We start from the raw sequence: 21,597 nt of genomic DNA, 5'->3' as shown, positions 1-21,597 counted from the left end.
GGTAATTTTTGAGGTAAATCACAAATCCTTGGGTTCGGTGGCCTACTGGCCACGCTGCTTTCTGCCCCAGAATCTGTAAAAGCAAAAAGAGGAGACAAAAGCACCCTGGGTGCTGGAAATATCCCCCTCTCCTCTTCCACACACGTAGTCAAACAGTGAAAGAATATTACGAGAGGGGGAAAAAAAAAAAAAATCATAATGAACCCCTCTGATGAGAAACTAATTGGTGCTAAGTACACAACGGCTTACATTTAATCCCGTTAACAACCAGAGAGAGAGAAAAGAGAGCGGTGACAGCCTCCCAGCTCCAGCCACCCCTCCGGCCGAAGGGGCTGAACGGACACCGCCGCTGCCCCGCCGCCGACCCCCGGAGGACGCTTCGCCAGCCCGGCCGGCAGCCCTGGCCCCCCCGGCCCCCTTCCAGCCCCCTTGGCCCCCTCCAGCAGCGAGGCCGGGGACCCCTGGCCGGGCAGGCAGGATTCGTTCCCGGCTCTGCCTCCCTCCCGTCGGGGGTCGCCGCCCGGAGCGGGGTCGGGACCGCCGGAGCCTCCCCCGCCCCGACCCGGGGAGAGGGGGGGTGGGGTGGGGGTGTCCGGGTTCTTTTTGTGATGGTTAAGGAGTTTGTTGCACAGATACCGAGGCATAAACGCAGCGAAGGATGGGGTCGGGGCCGTCCTTTAATCCCTGCGGTTGGGGAGAAGCGATAAGGAAAACGGCGTCGCTCCAACCGGGCGAGGCTACGGGTCGAAAAGGAAAAAAAAAAAAAAAAAACAAAGAAAAAAAAACTCCAAAACCGCCGCAAAGACCACAAGTCAGTGCCCGGTGCCGGGTGTTTAGGCTTCGTTTTTGACAAAAGGACGTAGCACGAGAACGTGTTAGATAATTGCTTTTTCTATCTGGAAATCTAAAAGTTTCCCAAAGGTTTTTTTTTTAAAGAGAAGGGTACATTGAAAATTAAGCAAGTTAAAAACACACATAACCGACGAAATCACTACCACCTTAAAAACGAAAGTCAGCACGGACCGACTTCAGAAGAACAGAGGGAATAACCTGCCTTCCCCATCAACTCACAAAAACTCCGCAGAACGCCTTGCAGGAGGTGTACAACCCAAGACAGACACATAACACTACAAACGCTAGCTAAATTGTCCCTCTGCTCCAACTGCTGACGCTGATTTCTTAAAGGGATCCCCCTCTTTGCTGTTTTAAATTTTACACCAAAAAAAAAAAATTATATTCGTCAAAAACCTGATGAGGAAAAACCCCTCTAGCACACGTCCACGTAGCTGTAGTTCTAGAATTATCGTAAGTACAGTTAAATGATACAGAAATTGCATGCGTCCCAAGGAGCAAGCCTCAGGGAATAGTTTTTTTTGTTGTTGGGCTATCGCACGCTGAAGCCTATCGCAGAGACTTCAGCCATCTCAGGAACGAATAAAGACTGGCATCGCTGCTGCCCCTCTCAGAGGCGTATTTTGGAACATTAATCTCTGCTCAAAGGTGGCAACTTTTTTCACTTTAGTCTTCTTCGTAAAGCTGCGTGCCAGGTATCCCACACGAACACAACGCAAATGGAAAAGCTGAACCTTCACGTACACGTCTATAAATACACATACAAATACATACGTGTGCATATGCTTACACGTGTGCGTATGTACGTTCTTCCCCGCGCTCACCGGCAATCCCGAGCCGGCCTTGGCATGGGGGGGAGCCAGCCGCAGCCGGACCCCCCCCCACGACTTCGGGGTGGGGGGGAAATCCCCAAACCTCTGCCGCTAAAGTTTTAAACGTACGAGACACAGTTACCGACTTAGTGGCTTACCTTCAGGCAGTGTCTACACTGGGAAGTAAGTACAACGTTAACGCAATTACTGTCACCGCAGAGGCTGTAAAACACCAAGTGTTTCACTGCCTCCGCTTTAGAAGGGCAGAGAAAACTCTGGTGTTTCACCATGCACAGAGAGTTTCAAAAAGAGACCGAAAAAAGCATCTGGCAGCGCCCCCCGCCCCCCCCCCCCCCCCCCCCGCCCCTCTCACTCTCTCGTTGTTGGGGTTTTAAAGGAGTTTGATGGAGGAAGATTTATCAAGTACTGAGGATGCCTGGCCGGGACCTTGCTGTTTCTGGCACTTCAGGACTCTGAGGAGGGACAAACACCCCACAAGTGCACCACGATGCGACAACAACAAAGCGCAGATAAATCTACCCACTTTGAGCAAAGAATTGCTTTCTGAATGTGGCCAAAATCTGCTACCTCCAATGGGCCTTCTCAGTGTCTGTGAGTATACTCCCTTCACCTACACTTCAAAAGTGGTCAAATGGAAGAAAAACAACCACCACGTATCAAACCTGACACTGTATAAAGACAGCAAAGGAACCCACAGAATTAGGACCAAACCGGTGACAAAATACATCTTGGCAGCCCGTTCTGTGCATAAGGTTTTCTACAGTGTGTGGGCTACTGCTCTGTAATGTAAGCCGTACATCACCATATCCACCATAAGAAGTCCAGCTGAATAGATAGAGCTTTGCTTTTCTTATTTTCTCACTTCTAACGATGTCATTATCGACCAAGACATACTCAAGATACTTGGCACTGTTGCATACAATGCAAAAGCAGAGGCGTTAGCAAGAGTATTAGGGGAAAAACGGACAAACATCACCACCACCATCACAGAAAGTGAGTAGAGGTTGAGCCTGGCAGATGGGAAACCTTCCTGGTGCTAAAAATTTTCACATCAACAGCTTAAAGCTAAATTCCACAACCGCAAAAACTGCCACGTTAATGGGAAATGCCACTGTCAACCAGAAACCCTCAGCAGAGGAGTTGGGCAATGGGCTGCTCATACAACCTCCTGCAAGGTCCTGAGCGTCACCCTCACCTCTCCTACCTTCCGAGGGCGATGGGCTCCTGCCAGCTCACCAGCACCGCAGAGGGGAGCGGTGTGCCGGCGCGGAGAGCTTCTTGGAAGAGCCAGGGCGTTTGTGAGCATCAGGCAACTGGACAGGTTCTGGTGACAAAACCCTCCCTTAATCCAGAGTTTCTCTGGAGATTTGAGGAGTTATTCTGATTATACACGTGGAGGTTGGAAACTGTCTCAGCGCTAGGGAGGAAACAATACAGCCAATTAACAAAGTGAAAGCAAGCGCAGGACTGTGCTAAGCTTAGAACACACCGGACAGCAGCTCAGGGCTGGGGAACAACGCAAGGTGTGCACTGACACGCGCCGACTTCTTGCCTGCGGATGACACAATTCTTGCCTGGCAAAAGCCGCTGGAGGAGGATCGTTAAATGTGAAATACAGTCACGAAAGGCATACAATACTTATCAGTAAGAATATGGCAAAACCAATTCTATATATATTAACAGAGTATAAAGACAACCATTATAATCACCCCAGGACTTGTCAGCTTGTGTTACTGATATTGAGTGTGTATACCTGCATATGCACAGATATTACAATAATCTATGGATATACTTCTGTATCTCTGCCAGATTAAAAAAGAAAAGAGCCACCGAATACCAGCTGTCACAAGATTAATGGTCAGTGTGATGGTATCACAGCGTAAGTTTTCCATGCTCTTCAGTAAGAAATCTACAAACTACCTAACATGCTGCATGGGTGCCCGTTTTGACAACACAGTTCAACCCACTTGCAGTTCAAACCTTCACAGCGAATCCCGTCTGTACCGGAAGGAAACAGAGCAAGTTATCTGCAGTGAAAAGGCCCCAATTTCTCTAGAAGTGTGCCACTTACAGCCCTAGGGCTTACAAAATGAAGTACGTGCCATCCTACATTCCTCTGAATGTCACAAAACCACTTCCATGAGGTGCTACCATAAACAGGAAGACATATAATAAAGCATTATCAACATGCCATTTTATTCCTCCTATCTGTCATTCTCCAGACATTTATTCTGTTTTAAAATTTATTAATATAAACTCCTTTTTTCCTGTGCTTATTCCACACACTATCTGCATGACTTACGTCCCTTTGTAGCCCTAACCAAACTTTACTTTTTCCCTTTTTAAACCCTTAAGTCCTTTGTCTTCTGTATATTCTCTATTGCATTTTTTAATTACTTAAAAATCTTGAACTTCTCCTGCAGAAGGATTAAATCAGTTTCCCATCAGTGTTCAAAAATTCAATTGCAATATGAGAGTTTTTCCCCACCTGTAAGAAACCCAAAGAAATAGGGACAAGGAAGAAAGATCAAACTGATGACAGAAGTGGAAAAAAAATTCCCCTTATAACAATCAACAGAACAGCAAAAAAAAGTGAAAAAGTCACCCAGAATATATGACCATGTAAGCATGGGCACTCTTGCAGAAAACCTAGTCAGCAATCCAAAGCCATGGGAAATTTAAATTAGAGCTAAGGTCCACAATAGCAGAGAAATCTGTACAGATAAAAGGGCCTGCTCAGGTTGCAGGTATACTTAGTCTAGATCTCCTCAGATTTGCAAAGGAACTTTATTAGTTTTATTAATTTTTTTTTAAATAATCAAGAGATTCGAGTGTATCCACATTACACGGTAAAGAAGATTAAGTTTTTTTCTTTAATCAAAATATCCATATGCATGTGCTGGATCTTCCAAATGGTAGGTGGATTCCCACTGCTTATTACCGCCCCAGGGTGCATTCTGCTATAGTAACTCATGCACAAAACACTCCTACTACATTTAAGTAACGTTAAGGTTCTAGCAAACACAAGCAAGAAAAAAAAAACCAAATCACAGGAAAAGCCCGAGCGTTCAGCAGGGCGCAGTTCTGAGGAAAGCAGGTTGATAGAGGGTTTCAGCAATGCATACGCAAACACACAAAAATCGAACTGGGTGACATCAACCTCCGCTTCGCACGCAGCTGACGTGACCCGGCATCACTCCATCAGTTTGTCCTTCCGACGGGGACAAGCGCGCAGCCCCCAGCCCCGTGTGCCTGGCTCTGCTCAGGAGGAGGGATGGGACCCGGAGCCACCGGCGGGGCTGCGGTGGGCTCTCGGCGAGCCCCAGCATTGGACACGGGCACAGCCTGGGCAGGAGGACCATGGACCACATGGACCACGGGCTCCCACCCTCTTCTGGTGGAAGCCCCTCCATCCCCAGCTTCGCAGCAGGCGATGGGACAGCGTGGTCCCACGTGCGTGGCTTACCAGCCCACACGAACACGCCTCCCCGTACAGGCTATTTCCAAAAAAAACGTTAATTTTACACCGAGACGTCTTTCCTGCCTGCTTTTCCACCAGCCGTCCCCTCTAGCCGCCCAGTAGCTCAGTGCTCGACCTCTCCGGTGGGGGAGATGCCGTGCTCCAGGTGGCACGACAGCTTCACCGGGGGGGGGGGGGGGGGGGGGGGGCTGAAGAGACCCCTCGAAAGGGGACGTTGAGCCGTCACCAACGTGACACGGCCACAGCCACCGACGTGCAGCGTCCCAGCAGCCTCCCTGGCCTCAAGAAGAGGCAGCAGCGAGTGGGGAAGCAGCAATCTGCATGCAGCAGCGTGCTATGAGGTGCCATGCAGAACTGCCAAGGAATAAACCCTTGCTTTTTTTTTGGGGGGGGGGGGGGGGGGGGGGGAGTTGTGACATTGAAATTTGCACACAGACCACACTAGTAAGTCTTGCTGCTTTTAAGAAATGCAGCACACACCATTAGGCATTAATAATAAAAGTATTTTAATTGCTAAACTAATTTTCACCAATAAACCGTTTTTACTTTTGAAAGCAACCTTTGCTGAATTTGAATTCAGCAATTACACAACTGGGGCATCCAAAAAGTACAGGCAAGTATGGCTCTTCAAATAGTTTTTCTGCAGCCTAACAAAATGAAAAATTTCTCACAGACATTTTCATGGAAAAAGTACGTTCGTGCTACAAATATCAAGACTCTAGAACACAAACATACTAGATTGTGCAAAGGTCGTGTTCAAAACTAGCTGTCAAGGGAAGGGGTAAATTAAAGAAGAAAAGCACAACTTACTGTACTTTTTTGTCATTTTAGAAATAAATTCACCTTTTCACCATTTAAAAATACACTGAGTGATTTGAATAACAGCACAGAGAGAAAAAAATATAGATGAGGTCAGATTTTTGAATAGTTTCTGTAGTACCATGCAGAGTTAAGAGAAAATTAAGTCATACATCTAGAAGAAGCCATTTAAAACACTGATAGTTAACAAAGGGTATTTCCTTTTTGAGCATGGCTGACAGAGATAAAACAATAAGCTAAATTTATCAGAGACTGCTATTTCCATTTTGTCTCCATAAGCTGTACTTACTGCTGCTGAATAGAAAACTCCTTCCTACATTATTTTTTAGGGAAGAGGCAAAAATAAAATGCTTTCAAATTACTTTTTTTTAATTTTAGGCCTTTTTTTTATGGCTTCATTCACTAAATGTTTAAATCCTTTTTTTTCTTTTTCATTTTACAGATGTACTTTTGTTATGGTTACTTTTGTTATGGTTTCTTTGACTAAATGAGAGACTTGATTACTCAGGCTAAAAATCAGTGCATAGAAAGACCTCTAAACCTGGAAAAAAAGGTGGCAATGGATGCCAAAATGGAAAGCTGAAAAAACTGCTTTGGAAACACTAACTTGCACTTTATTTTATGTTCACTATTTCTTCTCGTACAGGGCAGTTTTACAGGACAGTTACAGCAAAAGTTGACATAAAATCCTGTGCCTCAAGTGAAACGATTTACCCCTTGAATGCTGGCTTCCTTTCGTAACTAGTGTCAACAGAGACGATTAAAAATACTCGTATTTTACAAATTCCAGAAGTCAATCTGTTAGGAAACACAAAAATTACTTCGTCTATTCAGATAGCTAGAAGATCACATGACAAACAGATTTAAAAATATCTCGCAACACCCCATAAGCCTCAGCTGAGTTTTGTGCTTTCTGCTCTGAGTCTTCTGCCCTTCGTTTGTCTGAGGTTACCACCAGAGCCAAAGCTACACCAAGTACAGCTTCTACGCCGTGGTGGAACAAAACGCTTAAATAAATCAGTGTCACCCTTGGTACACAGCCTCTTCGTGACCCAGGGCTGGAGCGAGCTCCAGCTAAACAGGCACTGCACCCAAACAGAAGCTGAGTCGGTCCCTGGTCCAGGGGCTGCTGCTGCGGAGGGAAGGACCCCCCGGGACCCCCGAGCAGCAGCCGTGCCGAGCAGCACACATGGGAATCGCTCAGACTATCGCATGCCATGTCACTGTCTGCAAATGTCATGAAAACGCAGCCAGAGCTGCTAAGGAGGCTGCACCAGGGCTTCCGACGAGGCTTACAGGCTGCGGAGCAATGACCACGAAGGGCATTTGAATGAACGCTCTTTACTAGGGCAGACCGATACCCAGTGGCTGTTACTTTCAAGAGCAACTTCTTCTGCCAGAAGTAGTATCTCTAGTGATGCTCTTGTAAAAGCCTCGCTACTGTGTTAATAAGAAAAAAATCACGAGTGGAGAAGAAAACAACCATTCGCTCTCTGGGAGCCCAGCAGAGTCCGTATGTGCTCTTTTATAGAAACTTTGGATTCAAAAACAACCATATGCACTGCGCTCCACAAACCTGCCAAGCCCAGAGTGCGATCGCATTAGCCCGTTGTCTCCGAGGAAGGTACTGGGTGGGCAAAGAATGAAACAGGGAGAAGATAAATTGTTTTTTGTACCCCTTAGTGGCCGGACATCAATGCTGCAGCTTTGAAAGCTGTCTTTCCAAAAGCCATGAGGAAAAGAAAAATGCAGAGATTACGATTGCAGCTATGTGTGGGAGAGGAAATATGTTAAAAGGAAGATTTTAATGAAGGAATGGATGAAAGACTTCCAACTACAGGAGATTAACATTCTTATCATATATACTCTTATTGCAAAGTGGAGGAAAGGGGTGGGAGGGGAGAACCCTCCTTCAAAGACCTGGAAACCCTCCAACACTAAAAATGAATTCACTGCATTTAGTACATGGTACAGTTTGTAATGATTCTCTTTGCACACTTTCTTCTGGACTCTAAACATTTAAAAAAATCAGGTAAATCATACCAAAGACCTAGATTTGCTAACTACCCATTTTTAAACACCACGTGAAGCAGGTAGGACCCTTTTTGCAAAGTAACAACCAGCAGCAGCGCACACTTTTCCAAACGCCATGCAAGGAAACCCACAGATCATCAGGTGGGGGCAAGTAACACATACAGGTATGTGGCCACTGTCTTTTCAGCTTGGCTGACCATCTGTAAATCAAGCGCCTGCTTTGCTTCCAAGCCATATGCAATCTCACCACAGAAAAAACAAGTCAGAGTAAGGAAGGACAGAGTCAGTACGGACACAATAAGTGCTTTCCATGATATCCCTCTACGTGAAACAAGAAAGCCAGCACCCGTCTTCATATCCCAATCAATTAAAGGTTGCCAGTCAGCTGTATGTACTGAGAAACCAGCAGACACATGACAAAAAGTTGTATTTTACAGAAATATGGGCACAAACGTGGTATTAGGCAAGCAAAAATAAAAAGTGAAAGGCATCTAAAGCCATTTGGAAAGAGGGCACAAAAGCGAGGAAAACTTTTCAACTGTGTACTGAACAGCAGTGTTTGTGGACCAGCCATAACTTTCAAGAAGTCAGCTGAAGACAGAAGGGTACAGGTGAATCTTGATTTACCATCAGGAACCAGAGCTCACGTCCCAAGGCAAAGGGACATCTGGACATCTCTTTTCTGTCACAGCAGACGGTGATGACTGAAGCTAGAAGGCTGTATGGGGAGAAGACTCTGTGCGTTGGAGGCATCAAGAAAGTGTTATTTGTTTATAGAGAATATTAAAAATAATAAGGTTGTTAGACACGAGCAGGGCAGGCAAGTAAGATGTAGCGGAGTTAACAGCATGAGGAGATAAGCCTAATTCCTTTCCTTGAGGAGCTACTTCTGATTCCAGTGGAACCTCAGCATCTCTATTTCAGGGACTCAGACGTGAAAACAGATTCATCAAATGACCGACACAACCGGCTACTCTCATAGTTGGAGAATTGTTCACATTTTAGTTCCCCTTTTAATGTGAAGCAAACTGGACACGAACCACACCATGACACTGTCGTGGTCCATCCCACTTACACAGTCACAGGCAGTTTTGGCAGAGAATGTGAAAGGCAAGGCTTCACCAGTCACTACACTCCACATCCATCCTTACTGATACTGCAAGCCCTAAAATAGTAATTTACATACTATGCAGTCACCTAAATACTTGATCTCATTCTTTAGAAACCTTGAAAACAGAACTGTGCATGTCTCAAAATAATTTAAATGAATTAGCAGAGAATATCTTTGAGAGGATAATTTGCCAACACACGTACTTTTTAAATGCATTTCTTCCCTTGGACTTAAAATTTTTATGTTTATGTTTCAGCGAAGGAGTCCTTTATAGTCTATAAAACTGGAGATACAATGCTGCATAAGCTCAATAAGCAATTATGGTTACTTTACATTAGGAAGATTTATGGCTTTTGTTCCCTAAAACTATTTTGATGCTCTTTCGGCTTTTCATTACACACACACACGTACATACAGCACCAATTTACTTTAAGGCTGTGTCTTTGCATCCCCATCACCAAAGACTTTAGAAACACAGCAGGTGAACAAAACTTTTTGCACACCGGAGCTACCTGAATAATATTCACTGGAATTTGGGATGTGGTCGAGAACCAGGGGTTTGACTGGAGCCCAGCCCTGCGGTACCCTCTCCACCTCAGGTCCATGCCTGCATCAGGGCCAGCACCCAGGCATGGACCTCTGCTCTGCCCACTGCATACAGCAGAGTCGAATGGATCATCACTAACTTGATCGTGGTCAGAAGAAATGCACACAGGTTAAGGCTTTCTGGAAAGTCATACGTATGTAGAAAGGCAACAGCTAAAACGAAGAGAGATATGCGTGTACAAGTAGCACCTGCTCCCAAACAGCTGTGGGCATCTGACACATGTTCCATACATCCCACATCTCCAGGCATGAGGCTGCTGTTGGCAAAACGGCTACTGATGTGAGGCAAGTCGCAAAAAGGGGTTTTGAAGAGGTTCTGACCTAACTTTGAGAATAAACATCAGAGTAGGAGAAGAACAGTTATATTTCTGAGCCTCTTGTGTGGCTGTCTGTGAGGTCCCATTTGAGCATCTCAAAAAATCTTTACATCACCTACATTAAATGAAACCATTTTAGTCCTGAACAGTACGACGAGTTTATACACCGCAGGAAAATTCTCCTCCCGTTACCTGCTTTGAATGTGGTGTGCTTATTGTCAACATCCATGAGTATATAAACAAATCAGAAACATTATTACATTCATTACAAAAACATACCATAAGTTAGCAAAACTGTCTCCTGATATTAACCTCCTGTATTGAATTTTAAAAGCCTCTCCTGGTTAGCACTGGCACACCTTCGCTACAATAGCACAAAGAATGAATTTTCATTTTCATGTTACACCTAGTAAGCGTAATCACTCTGATAAATTAGTTACAGAATGTTTCCCAAAATGTGTATATGTAACTTTGAAATATGCTTAAAGTCTCAAGCACTATTTGAACATTTTTCTATATTCTGTTTTTTGGGGTAATCTTTAGCGCTACTATCAGCAATTTTGGTACCTAAATCCAAGGAGATACACAGAGTAAACGGAACAAAAGAAACCTAACTCCAGGTCATTTGCCTACCCAGCAGTTATGAGAAAAATAGACACTACTCAGAAAATGTATTAACTGTGCTATGCACAAACTGCATTGCTGTTACAGCAGTCACCACACGGCACCAAACATTTGGTCCCCAAGAGGCAAGAGTAATTTAAGAAAAAGACAAGCCAATTAGCTCTAGTTTCAAAGAAAAGGACAGGATATGAAAATACAAAAAGAAAGATATTAATGAAATTTAGAAATGTCAAGTTAAATCTTAGAAACTGCATTTTAAAACATTTACAGGAAGAAAAAATACATAAATTCCAAATATAATGTGGCTGTGTGGGGCTCTGGTGTGGCAACTGAATGCTCTGCCACTCTTCTGTCATTGCACTGGGAATAGGGAAAGCATTTCTTAAATCTCTGAGGCTTGGGCAAGCACACTGGAGTCTTTAATCAACCATCTGAGATCAAGTGCACACTATGGACTGTTTAGCAATGGACTATAGATAGCTATGCAAAAACATACACAGGAACAACTCTAAGCAAAAAGTTAGTTATTGAACATTTATGGACAACGTTTATGGGCAAGAAACAGGTGTTGGCAAAGACAATTTCTCAGCTTTCCCCTCTCAAACAGCTTAGGAGCAGCATGTGAACAGCAGCACTGTTTAGACAGCCACCCTCAGGAAAAACTTTACTAGTGTCAGTCTGCAGGTCAGCACTGCAGAACGTTTCATTTCCCTGCACCCAAACCCACCTCATTTACATGTGCACCAAGTAAAATTATGGTATACTTTTTTGTTTTAAATTTTAAAAGTCTTGCAAAGGTGCCTGGTGCTGCAGCTGATCTGGCTAGCCTTGCCACTGAAGCAGCCTTTCTTCAGGTTCTGTTTTTTCTCAGACTGGCAGGGGACGCTGTTTCTGGAAATGATCTTTCTGCATCGGGAAACCAGGGGGCAAGAAAAAAGCATGGCTGATCGTCCAACACGGTTTTGGTTGCTGGTGACAAGGTATGCATTACATACCATGATTATTACAAACAGATATCCAAAATCTGTTGCGCTAACCATCACATTTACTAACTTTCTGCACTGTAATGTGGAAGAGTATTTTGCAAAATACCAAAATGTTAAATTTTAGTCTTGGCAGTTGGGAATCTCTCTGAATTATTCAATGCAGAATCCATACAAGTAGTTACAGTAAATTTTAGATCAACAGCCCAAACTGCCAGACTCCTGAAGGAGTGGTTACAGAACCTGTTTCAGGAAAGGGAACCAGCTCAGGTCTCCCCTCCCTTCCTTGCCCTCTCCTGTTACAGTTCATCCCTTTTCTGAGTTGTAACTTCGCTGGTCGAGCATACAGCAAAGCCGTAACAAGCACTGTTCTCTGCACTGCTGAGGGGCAATGAGGCAAGGCAGACAGGGGCAGCAGGGCAGAAACCTCATCACATGAAAAGAAGAATGACACTGCTCCCGGGGTTCTGAGCACTGACTACTTTCCTACCCTGCAGCATGTTTCAGCAAACTTTTTACTGTTATGCAGTCCCTATGTCCGATTTTCTTTATGTCTCTAGTCCTCAAACTGTTTTTTTTTCTACTTACTTTGTTTACAACAAGAAACCATTGTATTCCCTCTTTATTTCGCCACCCTTTCACCCTGCCCCTGCCCTGCCCCCCCTGCTTCTTAGAAATACAAACTATACAGGAAAGTTGGAAAGTTCACAACATGAATCACTCTGATACTACTTCTAAATTTCTGCCAGCAAAAATACTGTCTTTCCATATATGACACTACTGAAATAACGGTATTGAAATGGTATAAATAAATGGCTAGCTATTTCCTTCATCATAGTTTTGCACCCATCGTTATGCACTCCAATTTGCTTTCTGTTTAACTTTTTTTTCAAACACTGACATCAGTATCCTTGCAGACAAATGCTCCCACATACAGAAGAATAAACGAGCGATTAAAAACAGTACTAACCTTCGCTGACTGGACTTCCACAGCCTTCAATGTTCAACATTATATCTTCATCTCTGTCGTCTGCACCAGCTCCCAAAAGCATCCAACTCTCGACATTATCACTGTCAGATATCAAGCTCTCCTGCTCTGAGCTATCTATTACCAACACGTCTTGGATGGCATGAGCTCCAGCAGAACTAGCTGGGTTAAGCTTCCCACTAGCACTTCTCCTTCGCTTTGAAATGTCTGTGCCCGATCCAGCAGGATACAGGGTATTACATGCAGCAGCTTCAGCATCATTTGGCGTGGAAGATCCTGGATGGATACGTGTTTTACCTTGAGCTAAAGAGCCCGTTGACTTCTTTGCTTTGCTTTTGTAAATGCTGTCTTCATCCGGTGTGTCAGACAAGACGATGATCTCAGGGTCGTCTGAAAGCTGAGCACCATGATCAATGAACCCAGTGATTTTCTTGTCTTCATGCCGTTTCTCAGGTAGAAATGAACTATGAGCCGTGACTCCTGCAACATCAGCTTCTTCATCCATTTCCAGCGTGCTGATTTCTCCAAGATTTTGGGAATAGTGGATCTGGCTGTAGAGATGAAATTCCACCTCACTATCAACAGCCTCTTCACTGGATGACTCCTCATGATAAAGTTCATCTTCATACACTTCAGTATCCTCAGCGTCTTCATATCCAGCAAACATTCTGGAAAGTGAATAGTCTGTATCTACAAAAAACCAAAAGGTTTTATCAGAATGGTCATGAATGTATGCCCCAAACCATCTTTCCAATGATACTTTTGGCCTTTCTGAAATTGCTAAGGTTAGTCATAGAGCTCTGTGTACAGAAGATAAAACTGAGCAGGCTTAACAGCTACAACAATCAAAGCTCAAATCTGTAATAGCAAAAGCTACTCAAGGGTGCATCTGCTTTAACCTTAACTACTACTTTAACCTCAACTACTTTGGCTTCTGAAAAGTTGCACTTAATGTGCTCTCAGCTTCCACACCTCCTCTTCATCCTAGGTTCAAAGCCAGGGTACCTGCATGGATCAGGAACCAAATGAGTGTCTGAATCCGAGTTTTGATCGTTCCACCAACTAGTATTAATTCTGGGTACTGTGCAACTTGTTTTACTAAGTAACCCCTTACATACATATCTGAAAGAGCAGAGAAGGACCACTCAGCACTATATGATAGAAGTTACTTGGAGCCTATCTACACCTGGGCTGCAGAGTCACCTGAACTGGCACTTCAGAATTAGAATCACAGAATGGTTTGGATTGGAAGGGACCTTAAAGATCACCTAGTTCCATCTCCCCTGCTGTGGAATTTAACCCTATGATGAGAAGCGCCAGAGCTATGATACAGAAGCACCCAGACATGCTCTGCACACACTCAGGTCTAAAGGCAGCATAAAAAAAAAGAATACTAAAGGTAGTATACAAATCTGCAGCCTTCATACAAACTAGCATGTCGCATTGTCCCATCAGGACTTATGAACTGAGTTAGAATGCCACAAAAATGCAACTACAATGCTCTTGGACCTGAGGAAGACATACCTGGGAAGAGCGTCTGCCCGGCTCAACATTAGCTATGACATCTCTGTGCTGCTACCAGTTTAGCAGTAATTACCTACAACCTTTAACAGCCATTTTGGTGGTTCTGGGACTAAAGCCCCAATTTCCCTTCTCATGTACTCAGCAATACTGCTTTTTAAACAAATAGGCTATAAAAGCTGGCTGATGGGACAAAGTGCACCCTCAGCAAGTTTGCAGATGATGCAAAATTGGGAGGAGTGGTTGATACACCAGATGATTGTGCTGCCATTTGGAGGTACCTCAGTGGGCTGAAGAAGTGGGCAGAGAGGATCCTCATGAAGGTCAACAAAGGTAAATGCCAAGTCCTGCACCTGCAAAGGAGATGGGCTGGGGGCCCACTGCCTGGAAAGCAGGTTTGCGAAAAAGGACCTGGGGATGCAACGAGTTGACCATAAGCCAATACACTTCTGGGACAAAAATCATCCTGGGCTCCTGAAAAACATCGCCAGCAGGGTGAGGGACGTTATCCTTCCGCTCCGGTCAGCACTCATGTGGAGCGCTGTGTACAGCTCTGGGTTCTCCAGTACTAGATAAGATGGACATACTGGAGCGAGTGTGGCGAAGGGCCACTAAAATGATTAAGGGATTGGGGCATCTGTCATATGAGGCCAGGCTGAGACAGCTGGGTCTGTTCATCCTCAAGAAAAGGAGGCTCAGGGGGATCTTATCAACGTACATAAATACATGATGGGGGGGCAGTAAATAAGACAGATCCAGGCTCTTCCAAGTAGTGTCCAGAAACATGATGAGGAACAATGGACACAAAAGATAAAATACAGGAAATTCCACTTAAACATAAGAAAAAACCCTTTTTTACTCTGTTGCCCAGAAAGGCTGCGGAGCTTCCATCCTTGAAGATGTTCAAAACCCAGCTGGACATGGCCTTGAGCAAACTGCTCTAAGTCACCCTGCTTTGAGTCAAGGGGTTGGACGAGACAATTGGCAGAGATTCCTTCCAACCTCAGCTATTTTGTGATCCCAACACAATGGCAAGCATCACTAGAGTTCACTACCAACTCCCTAGCGGGACAGGAAATCCAGAGACATTCTAAAGTTACTTTGCCTCATTCACAGGGTACCTTATTTTGTTTACGTGACCCTATCATGCATGGAGGAGAGGAAAGGGAATACTTTCTCTGAAAGGTCTATCTTTATTTCTGTGTTACAGTTACTCCTAGGGAAGCCAACAAGCTTTTTTAGACATGAGAACTGTCAGATGGAGTTCAGTTTTTTAGTTGTGGAAGGAAGTTGCATGGTATTGTTTAAATTCACATACTGATACACAAGTACAAAAAGTTAGATTCATGAACTTTGTACATAAGTAATTTGTGCAGTGATGGTATTTAAAGAGCCCAAAGGCTCTTACTATGACAGCTTTCTGTGTACACTCTGCAAGAGTCCTTCCCTGATCATGACAGATTTGACCTCATTTGTATTCCTGTTATACCAAAGTCAAACTAAAGAGGAAGACACTCTTTCCACAAAAATAAACAAAGCAAAACCACATAAAACATGAGCGCACCAGCAGGAAAATACAATGCTTACTGACAATCCATACGCTGTACTCTTTTCTGTTTAGTCTTCTAGTAGATCAGCATACATCACTCAATCTCACCTGCACAGCCGAAGAAGTCGCTTTGGTCGTCACCAGATGAGATCACATCCAAAGACCATGAGAACTCTACTCATCCACGCACGTGCTCATCTATCTCCTAATACACTCAAGTTGGTTTCTAACCTACAAATACAGTCCTAAAATTTAACAACTGGAGGTTACAGAATCTGTTTTAAAAGCTGTCCTATCCACACAGCGACTGTAAGCTCCTGGAAACTTTTACACCTGCCAACACAGAACTCCACTTAGCAGCACAATGTATGCAGCAATAATGTGAGGATAACGTGGATATATCTGTACCTGCTAGACTCTGCCTCTCTCATGTGGGTTCTTAGGTAAATATAATATCTGTTATGCCAAATAAAAATATCAAAGAATGAGGTCAGAACTTGGTAGTAATAGAGACAATAAATTTATTTTATACCAGTGTTTAGGTCTGGGTGCCGTAGACAGGAGGAATAACTAAAATGCTGGCCACCTGAACAGTTGTAGGTAGTAAAGAAGTAAGACAGAAAGGGACCTGACAGACCAAATGAAGCCCCTATGCTTAAACATTTCTCTCAACTATACATGGGGTCACCCTTTCAAACAGGTCTTAGCCTCTTCCCATCCACAGGGTGAGAATAAAAGCAGACCTGGCTCCAGTCAAGCACATTTACAATATTAATCTGTGGTTACGGGATGTGAGAAAAGAGACCTTCAGTGATATAGGAAATGAAAGAATCCCCCCAAAGCATGCCACAATTTTAGTGATACTTGAAAAGCCAACTTAATTCAAGCACTCTTTCCTTCCCATTCTGTCACCCACTGGATGAACTTACACAAAGTTAAGTACATGACCATTGCTGAAAACATGCAGCTAAACAAGACTGCTGGATCACGAGTGTCAAAGAGTGCCCAAGGAGCTGACTCACGGACGCTTCATAACGAAGACAAAAGTAAGAAGAGGCAGCACGGCACTATACCTACTTTGATCTATCCTCCCCAGAAGCTCAGGTCAAACAACGGCTCCTCCTCCCAGGTCCACGCCAATGACTGGAATGATGACGAAGGGCTCCTCCTCTTGCTCAGCATGCACGGCAGGCCACTGGGAAACAAGAAACATCAAACATCAGCATCACAACACAGTCTGAAGATATCTAGTTCCACTGTTCACCATCCTCAAACTTGGGCAATATCTATGCCCCACCTCTTTGTCACAGAGTGGGAAACAGCCATTTCAGGTGTTTGGCATCAAAGCAGACAAAACACCTGCCTCTAGGAAAGGGAAGAGGAGCTTGACAGACAAAGTTTTGGTATTTTTCAGATTGTCAAAGTGAAGCAGTCTCTTACTGTATTTATACTGATGCTCAAAACAGAGAAAGACGTATCTGACTGCCAGCCTCCAGTAATTTAGATTTTCTTTCACCAGTGAAAGGTTTAGACAATGGGCAATCGTCCTTTTTGCTACTGGCTAGACTATTACAAAGACAACCCTCATGTCTGAGTGTGAAAACCACATGAAAAATAACAGTCCTGCACAGACTAACTGATTTGGTAGGTAATACAGGCTGCAGAGAGCGTAACACACTGACGCATCATACTTTGGAACTGGCCTGCCTTATTTTTAAAAAAAACCCAAAACTTCAAACCCTAGGCCATGGAAGAACCCTGCCCCTTCATCAAGAGCAACCCCATTCCTACCTGAACCCAGAGCACAACTTTCCTCAAAAGTACCTGACTGCCCCTCTGGTAAGCCCTAAGTAAGAACAGTTCAGGTAAAGGGCTACTGATGTTAAAACAAGATTTAAAAATCACACCTATCTGAATCTCTTTTAACCATTTCCAAACAAAACTCTAGATGGCCATTGTTAGAAACGGCGGGAGATCGTTTTCCCAGATCATTTACAAAGACTGCTCGTTAACACTTTTCAGCTAGTCCATTAAAAAACCCAACATCCCTCACTAGATAAAGTAACAAAAGTTTGCAGCAGCACAGCCCAGTCAGGAGGGAGGTGCTGGCGATGACTTTCAGGCAGGGGAAAAGAGCACGAACAAGTTAATCAGAACACCCACAGCAAGTTTCAAGTTGTGTGCAGGCAGCTGCTTCCTCAGCCAAAATTTCAAAGCAGTTTGGGATGCTCAGGTGTAAGGTAAGTGCAGAAGGGGCTTTGCATAAGACCCAGTAACATGCCCAGGCCAGTCCTTCCCATGCCACTCCTGCTTCACATGGCCTTGTTTCTCCCTACCAACTCCTCTCTTCCTCTGCTTAACTTCATTACTTCTGCTGCTCTTACTTTTTCACCTCCTACAATCTTTTCGAGCTCACACAGTAACTTCTTCGTCTCTTCCTCTTGCCATTTGAAATATGCATTCTGCTGAACTTCAAATATTGAGATTTCTTAAAAGAAAAAAATCTCAAGCAAACAAAACAAAAAACGAATTGGAAAAAAGATTACTTTTCCATCCTTTGCAAATATGAGTTTTCAGACAAGTCTACTATTCCCACCACAAATCATCAGTGAACTTCACATATTTCCTTATTTTTCTTGCTCTCTGCTTGATCTTTGCAGTAATGACAAACCTAACACTTTATGACAAAGGCCGCGTTGAAAATACAGCAACAAACGTATTCTTCGCTGTCTTAGGAGGTAAAGACAAGACATAACCCTATCATCACATTCTCTGTTACAGACAGGAACAACAATAAAACGCAAAAGAAAGGTCTTTTGAGGAAATTACCCAAAACTTCCTAAAACCACAAGTATCTATCAGAACAGAGGTTCAGAGATCAGAATGGTAGGAGACATCAACAGACTTTATAGTTGTGTGCAGAGTAGACCTTGTCTCAGTTTTCTATTTACTCATATTTGTGATACCTAAATTGCCTAGTTCTTTAGATCGTTAAGATACTGCACAGGTATAACCAACAGGAAATTGATAAAGAACTTAAATGTTCAAATGCACTTGAATGAACTCTTTAATTTCAGCTGCTGTAACTGCTTTTGTACCCTTCATCAGAAGTTGCATACCTCTATTTCATGAGAGATAAGCAATCAAAATTATTGTTACGAAGTGCAGCACCAGAATGAAAATCACATACTTGTTCTTGATACCTTACAAAGGTATGCAGATATCAAATCTGAACGTTTTGGTTTTGTTTACATTTTTGTTTTGTTTTGTTTTGTTTTCAAAAAAGCCAACAACATGTGTTTATTATCAGAGGTGAATATCAGGAGACTGTTTTTTCCTTCACCTGTATTGTGTTTCTGTACCAAACATAAGACAGATCTTATTTTGCCTTATGGGGATAACCAAGCTGCACTCAACACATGTGAGAAAGAAACAATTTTCATTTGCCACGCAAGGTGAGACGCGCAGCTGTTAAACACCTGGAGTTGCTCCCCGCACCGACGTACTCAATCTAGAGCAGAAATGCCCTCACAGTGAACCATTTTAAAATGTTGTGAGGTAGATTCCAGGGCAGCCACCCACCCCCTTGGTTTTCAAGAAGCAAACCCTAAGAAGTACGTATGGTAACTATCGTCTCAGTTTCAGGTAGTCAAGAAAAAGGTAGACAGCACCATAAAGCTACTCTAATGGTGACGTTTGCTATTAGTTATTTTTGGCTAAACTTTGTCACTTGGTTCTCCGAGGATAACTTGCGTTGCTCAATGCGGAGATGTAAAACTCATCCTTATGCTGATCTGCTGTGTGCTTGAGAAAACGTTTCTTTTTCTGTACTTTCTTTAAATACAGTGCAAGTAGAGTGTAAAGGAGAGAAGAAGAGCTTTGGAGAAGAGGTAAATGTTTTTCTAGTGACAAGCTATACCTTCAGGAGATCACAGGAATCTATCTTCCACATCCAAACCCTGGAAAATAACAAAACATTCGAAGTTTACTTCAAGCCTTCTGGAAGATTTCCCCCCCCGCCCTTTAGCAATTTTCAGAGCTGCCTTTAGCAGTAACTGCGCAAACATCCTCAAACAGATTGTCCTCAAAAATCCTCTTAACAGATTTGCCTTTTTTTTTTTTTTTTTTTTTTTTTCCCCACTTAAGATCACGACCAAATCCGGCCCGGTGAAAACAAGGAACACAAAAGGGGGAGTTAGCAGACAGGACAGGACACGGACTCGGTTCACGGCCACACACCACCGACGGTCTCCCCATGTGGGGCACCGTTCCGCTCCGCACCACGCCTGGAGGAGACCCCGGGGCTCCGAACCGAACCGCTCCCCCCCCCCCCCCAAAAAAAGGGCAGCCATCCCTCCGGTGTCCCCGCACGGCACAACCGCTCCCGACGGGAGGCGCGGTCGCTCCGGGCTTCGTTCGAGGGACCGGGAGACGTTGGCAACCGGAGATAAAGACGGAGACCGATGCAGTGACTCGTACATCTGTTTAATGGCAACCCGGGGGGGGGTGTCCGGGACGAAGGGGCTCTTGGCACCCTCAGCACCCACGCTGCTACAGCGGGCAGAGCCCGGCCACCTCCACAGGCCGTGGGGCAGGCGGATAGGCACGGACCGGTTTCCCCGGTCCCGAGAGGGAAGGGGCTGAAGCAGCGGAGGCCGGACGGGGCAGGCCGCACCGGCACCGGGCCGGGCACTCGGGTAGGGATTACCGCGGGTACGGCAGTAGGGGGGGGGCTCGGCGGGCACCAGACGGGGCGCAGGCCCTCGGGCAGCAAGCGCGCCTGGCCGCCCCGCGGTGGAAGGGCCGGGCCGTCATGGAGAGGCGCCCGCCGGGGCGAGGAACCGGCAGCAGACCCTGCCGGTGGGGGGAGCACCGGACCTGGAGGGGAAGAAGGGAGCAGCGGCCGGGGAGGAGGGGAGGAGGCAGGGGAGGGGGGGGGCTGCCGAGGCGCCGCGGGACGGGGGTCGGTCGGGCGGCACCGGCGCCGCTCGCGTACTCACTGCCGGCCGCACCGGGACACGCCGAGCAGGAAGTGGCGGCGCCCGCGCCCCGCCCCGCCGGCCGCGTGCTTCCGGCCCCGCCTCCCTCCCCTCCAGCGCTGCCGCCGGCCACGCCCCCCAGGCAGGGGGCGGGGCGGGGCGGGGCTGGCGGGAGTCCCGCGCTCGGCCGCCGGGGGGGGCGTGGCTTAACCCGAGGCGGCGGTCGCGCCCGGTGCGGGCGGGGGGGGGGGGGGGGGGCGGCCGTCCCGGTACCGCGGCCGCGGGGCTCCCCGCCGCCCCCCCCGCCGGCTGGGTTGCGGGCTCGGGGCTCGGTGACCCAGGTCTGCCCGCTGCCCGGTGCGCTCCGTCCCAGGATCCCGGCGGGGGGGTCCCGACCCGTCCTGGGGTCCTGCAGGAACACCGAGGGGGGGATGGCGCGACAACCGGGGGAACGCTGGCCCCGGACCTGCTGGGGAAGGCCGGTGCGGACAGCAGCCTCGGGCCGGGCACGGGGAAAGGGAAGGGGAACGGGAAGGGAAAAAGGAAAGGGAAGGGGAAGGAGAAGGGGAAGGGGGCGGGGGGGGCTCCGGTGCCGGCTGACATTGAAGGGAAATTACCGTGAGTTGAGTGCGTCACTCTGCCCAAGACGTTCGGAGGGATTCCTGCCACGTCCTTTCTGTCTGAGTTTCGGTCTCTCTCTTCCAGGCCTGCAGGAAGCCCCAGCGGTGGGAAAAAAACCCCAAACCACCAAAAAACAAGGATGAGGGAGGAATACCACGGGTGAGAAAAGCAACACAGCACGCCTCACTTCTTGCAGCGTCCCGCTAGGAAACAAACCCCCGGTCACACCGTCTTCCCCACGACCACGCTGGTGCCGGAGTCGTCTGCTTTTTCCACCTT

The 21,597-nt window shown here is 45.9% G+C and overlaps 1 protein-coding gene across 1 annotated transcript in view; it reads right to left on the bottom strand.

Annotated features, from left to right (window-relative positions):
- Window positions 1-20,756, bottom strand: part of ZCCHC7 (zinc finger CCHC-type containing 7) — a 123,029-nt gene extending 102,273 nt beyond the window's left edge. The window contains exons 1-4 of the mRNA XM_075020500.1: window positions 20,719-20,756; window positions 19,638-19,677; window positions 16,796-16,913; window positions 12,631-13,338 (exon numbers count right to left, since the gene is read on the bottom strand). Coding sequence (XP_074876601.1) covers window positions 12,631-13,315 — 685 coding nt within the window. The 5' untranslated portion in view covers window positions 13,316-13,338; window positions 16,796-16,913; window positions 19,638-19,677; window positions 20,719-20,756. The remainder of the gene's footprint in view (window positions 1-12,630; window positions 13,339-16,795; window positions 16,914-19,637; window positions 19,678-20,718) is intronic.
- Window positions 20,757-21,597: the final 841 nt, after the last annotated feature.

This window comes from Buteo buteo, chromosome Z, assembly GCF_964188355.1.
Source record: "Buteo buteo chromosome Z, bButBut1.hap1.1, whole genome shotgun sequence".
Taxonomy (NCBI): Eukaryota; Metazoa; Chordata; class Aves; order Accipitriformes; family Accipitridae; genus Buteo; species Buteo buteo.
The sequence above is the reverse complement of the archived record's forward strand: the minus strand, read 5'-3'. Positions and strand labels throughout refer to the sequence as shown.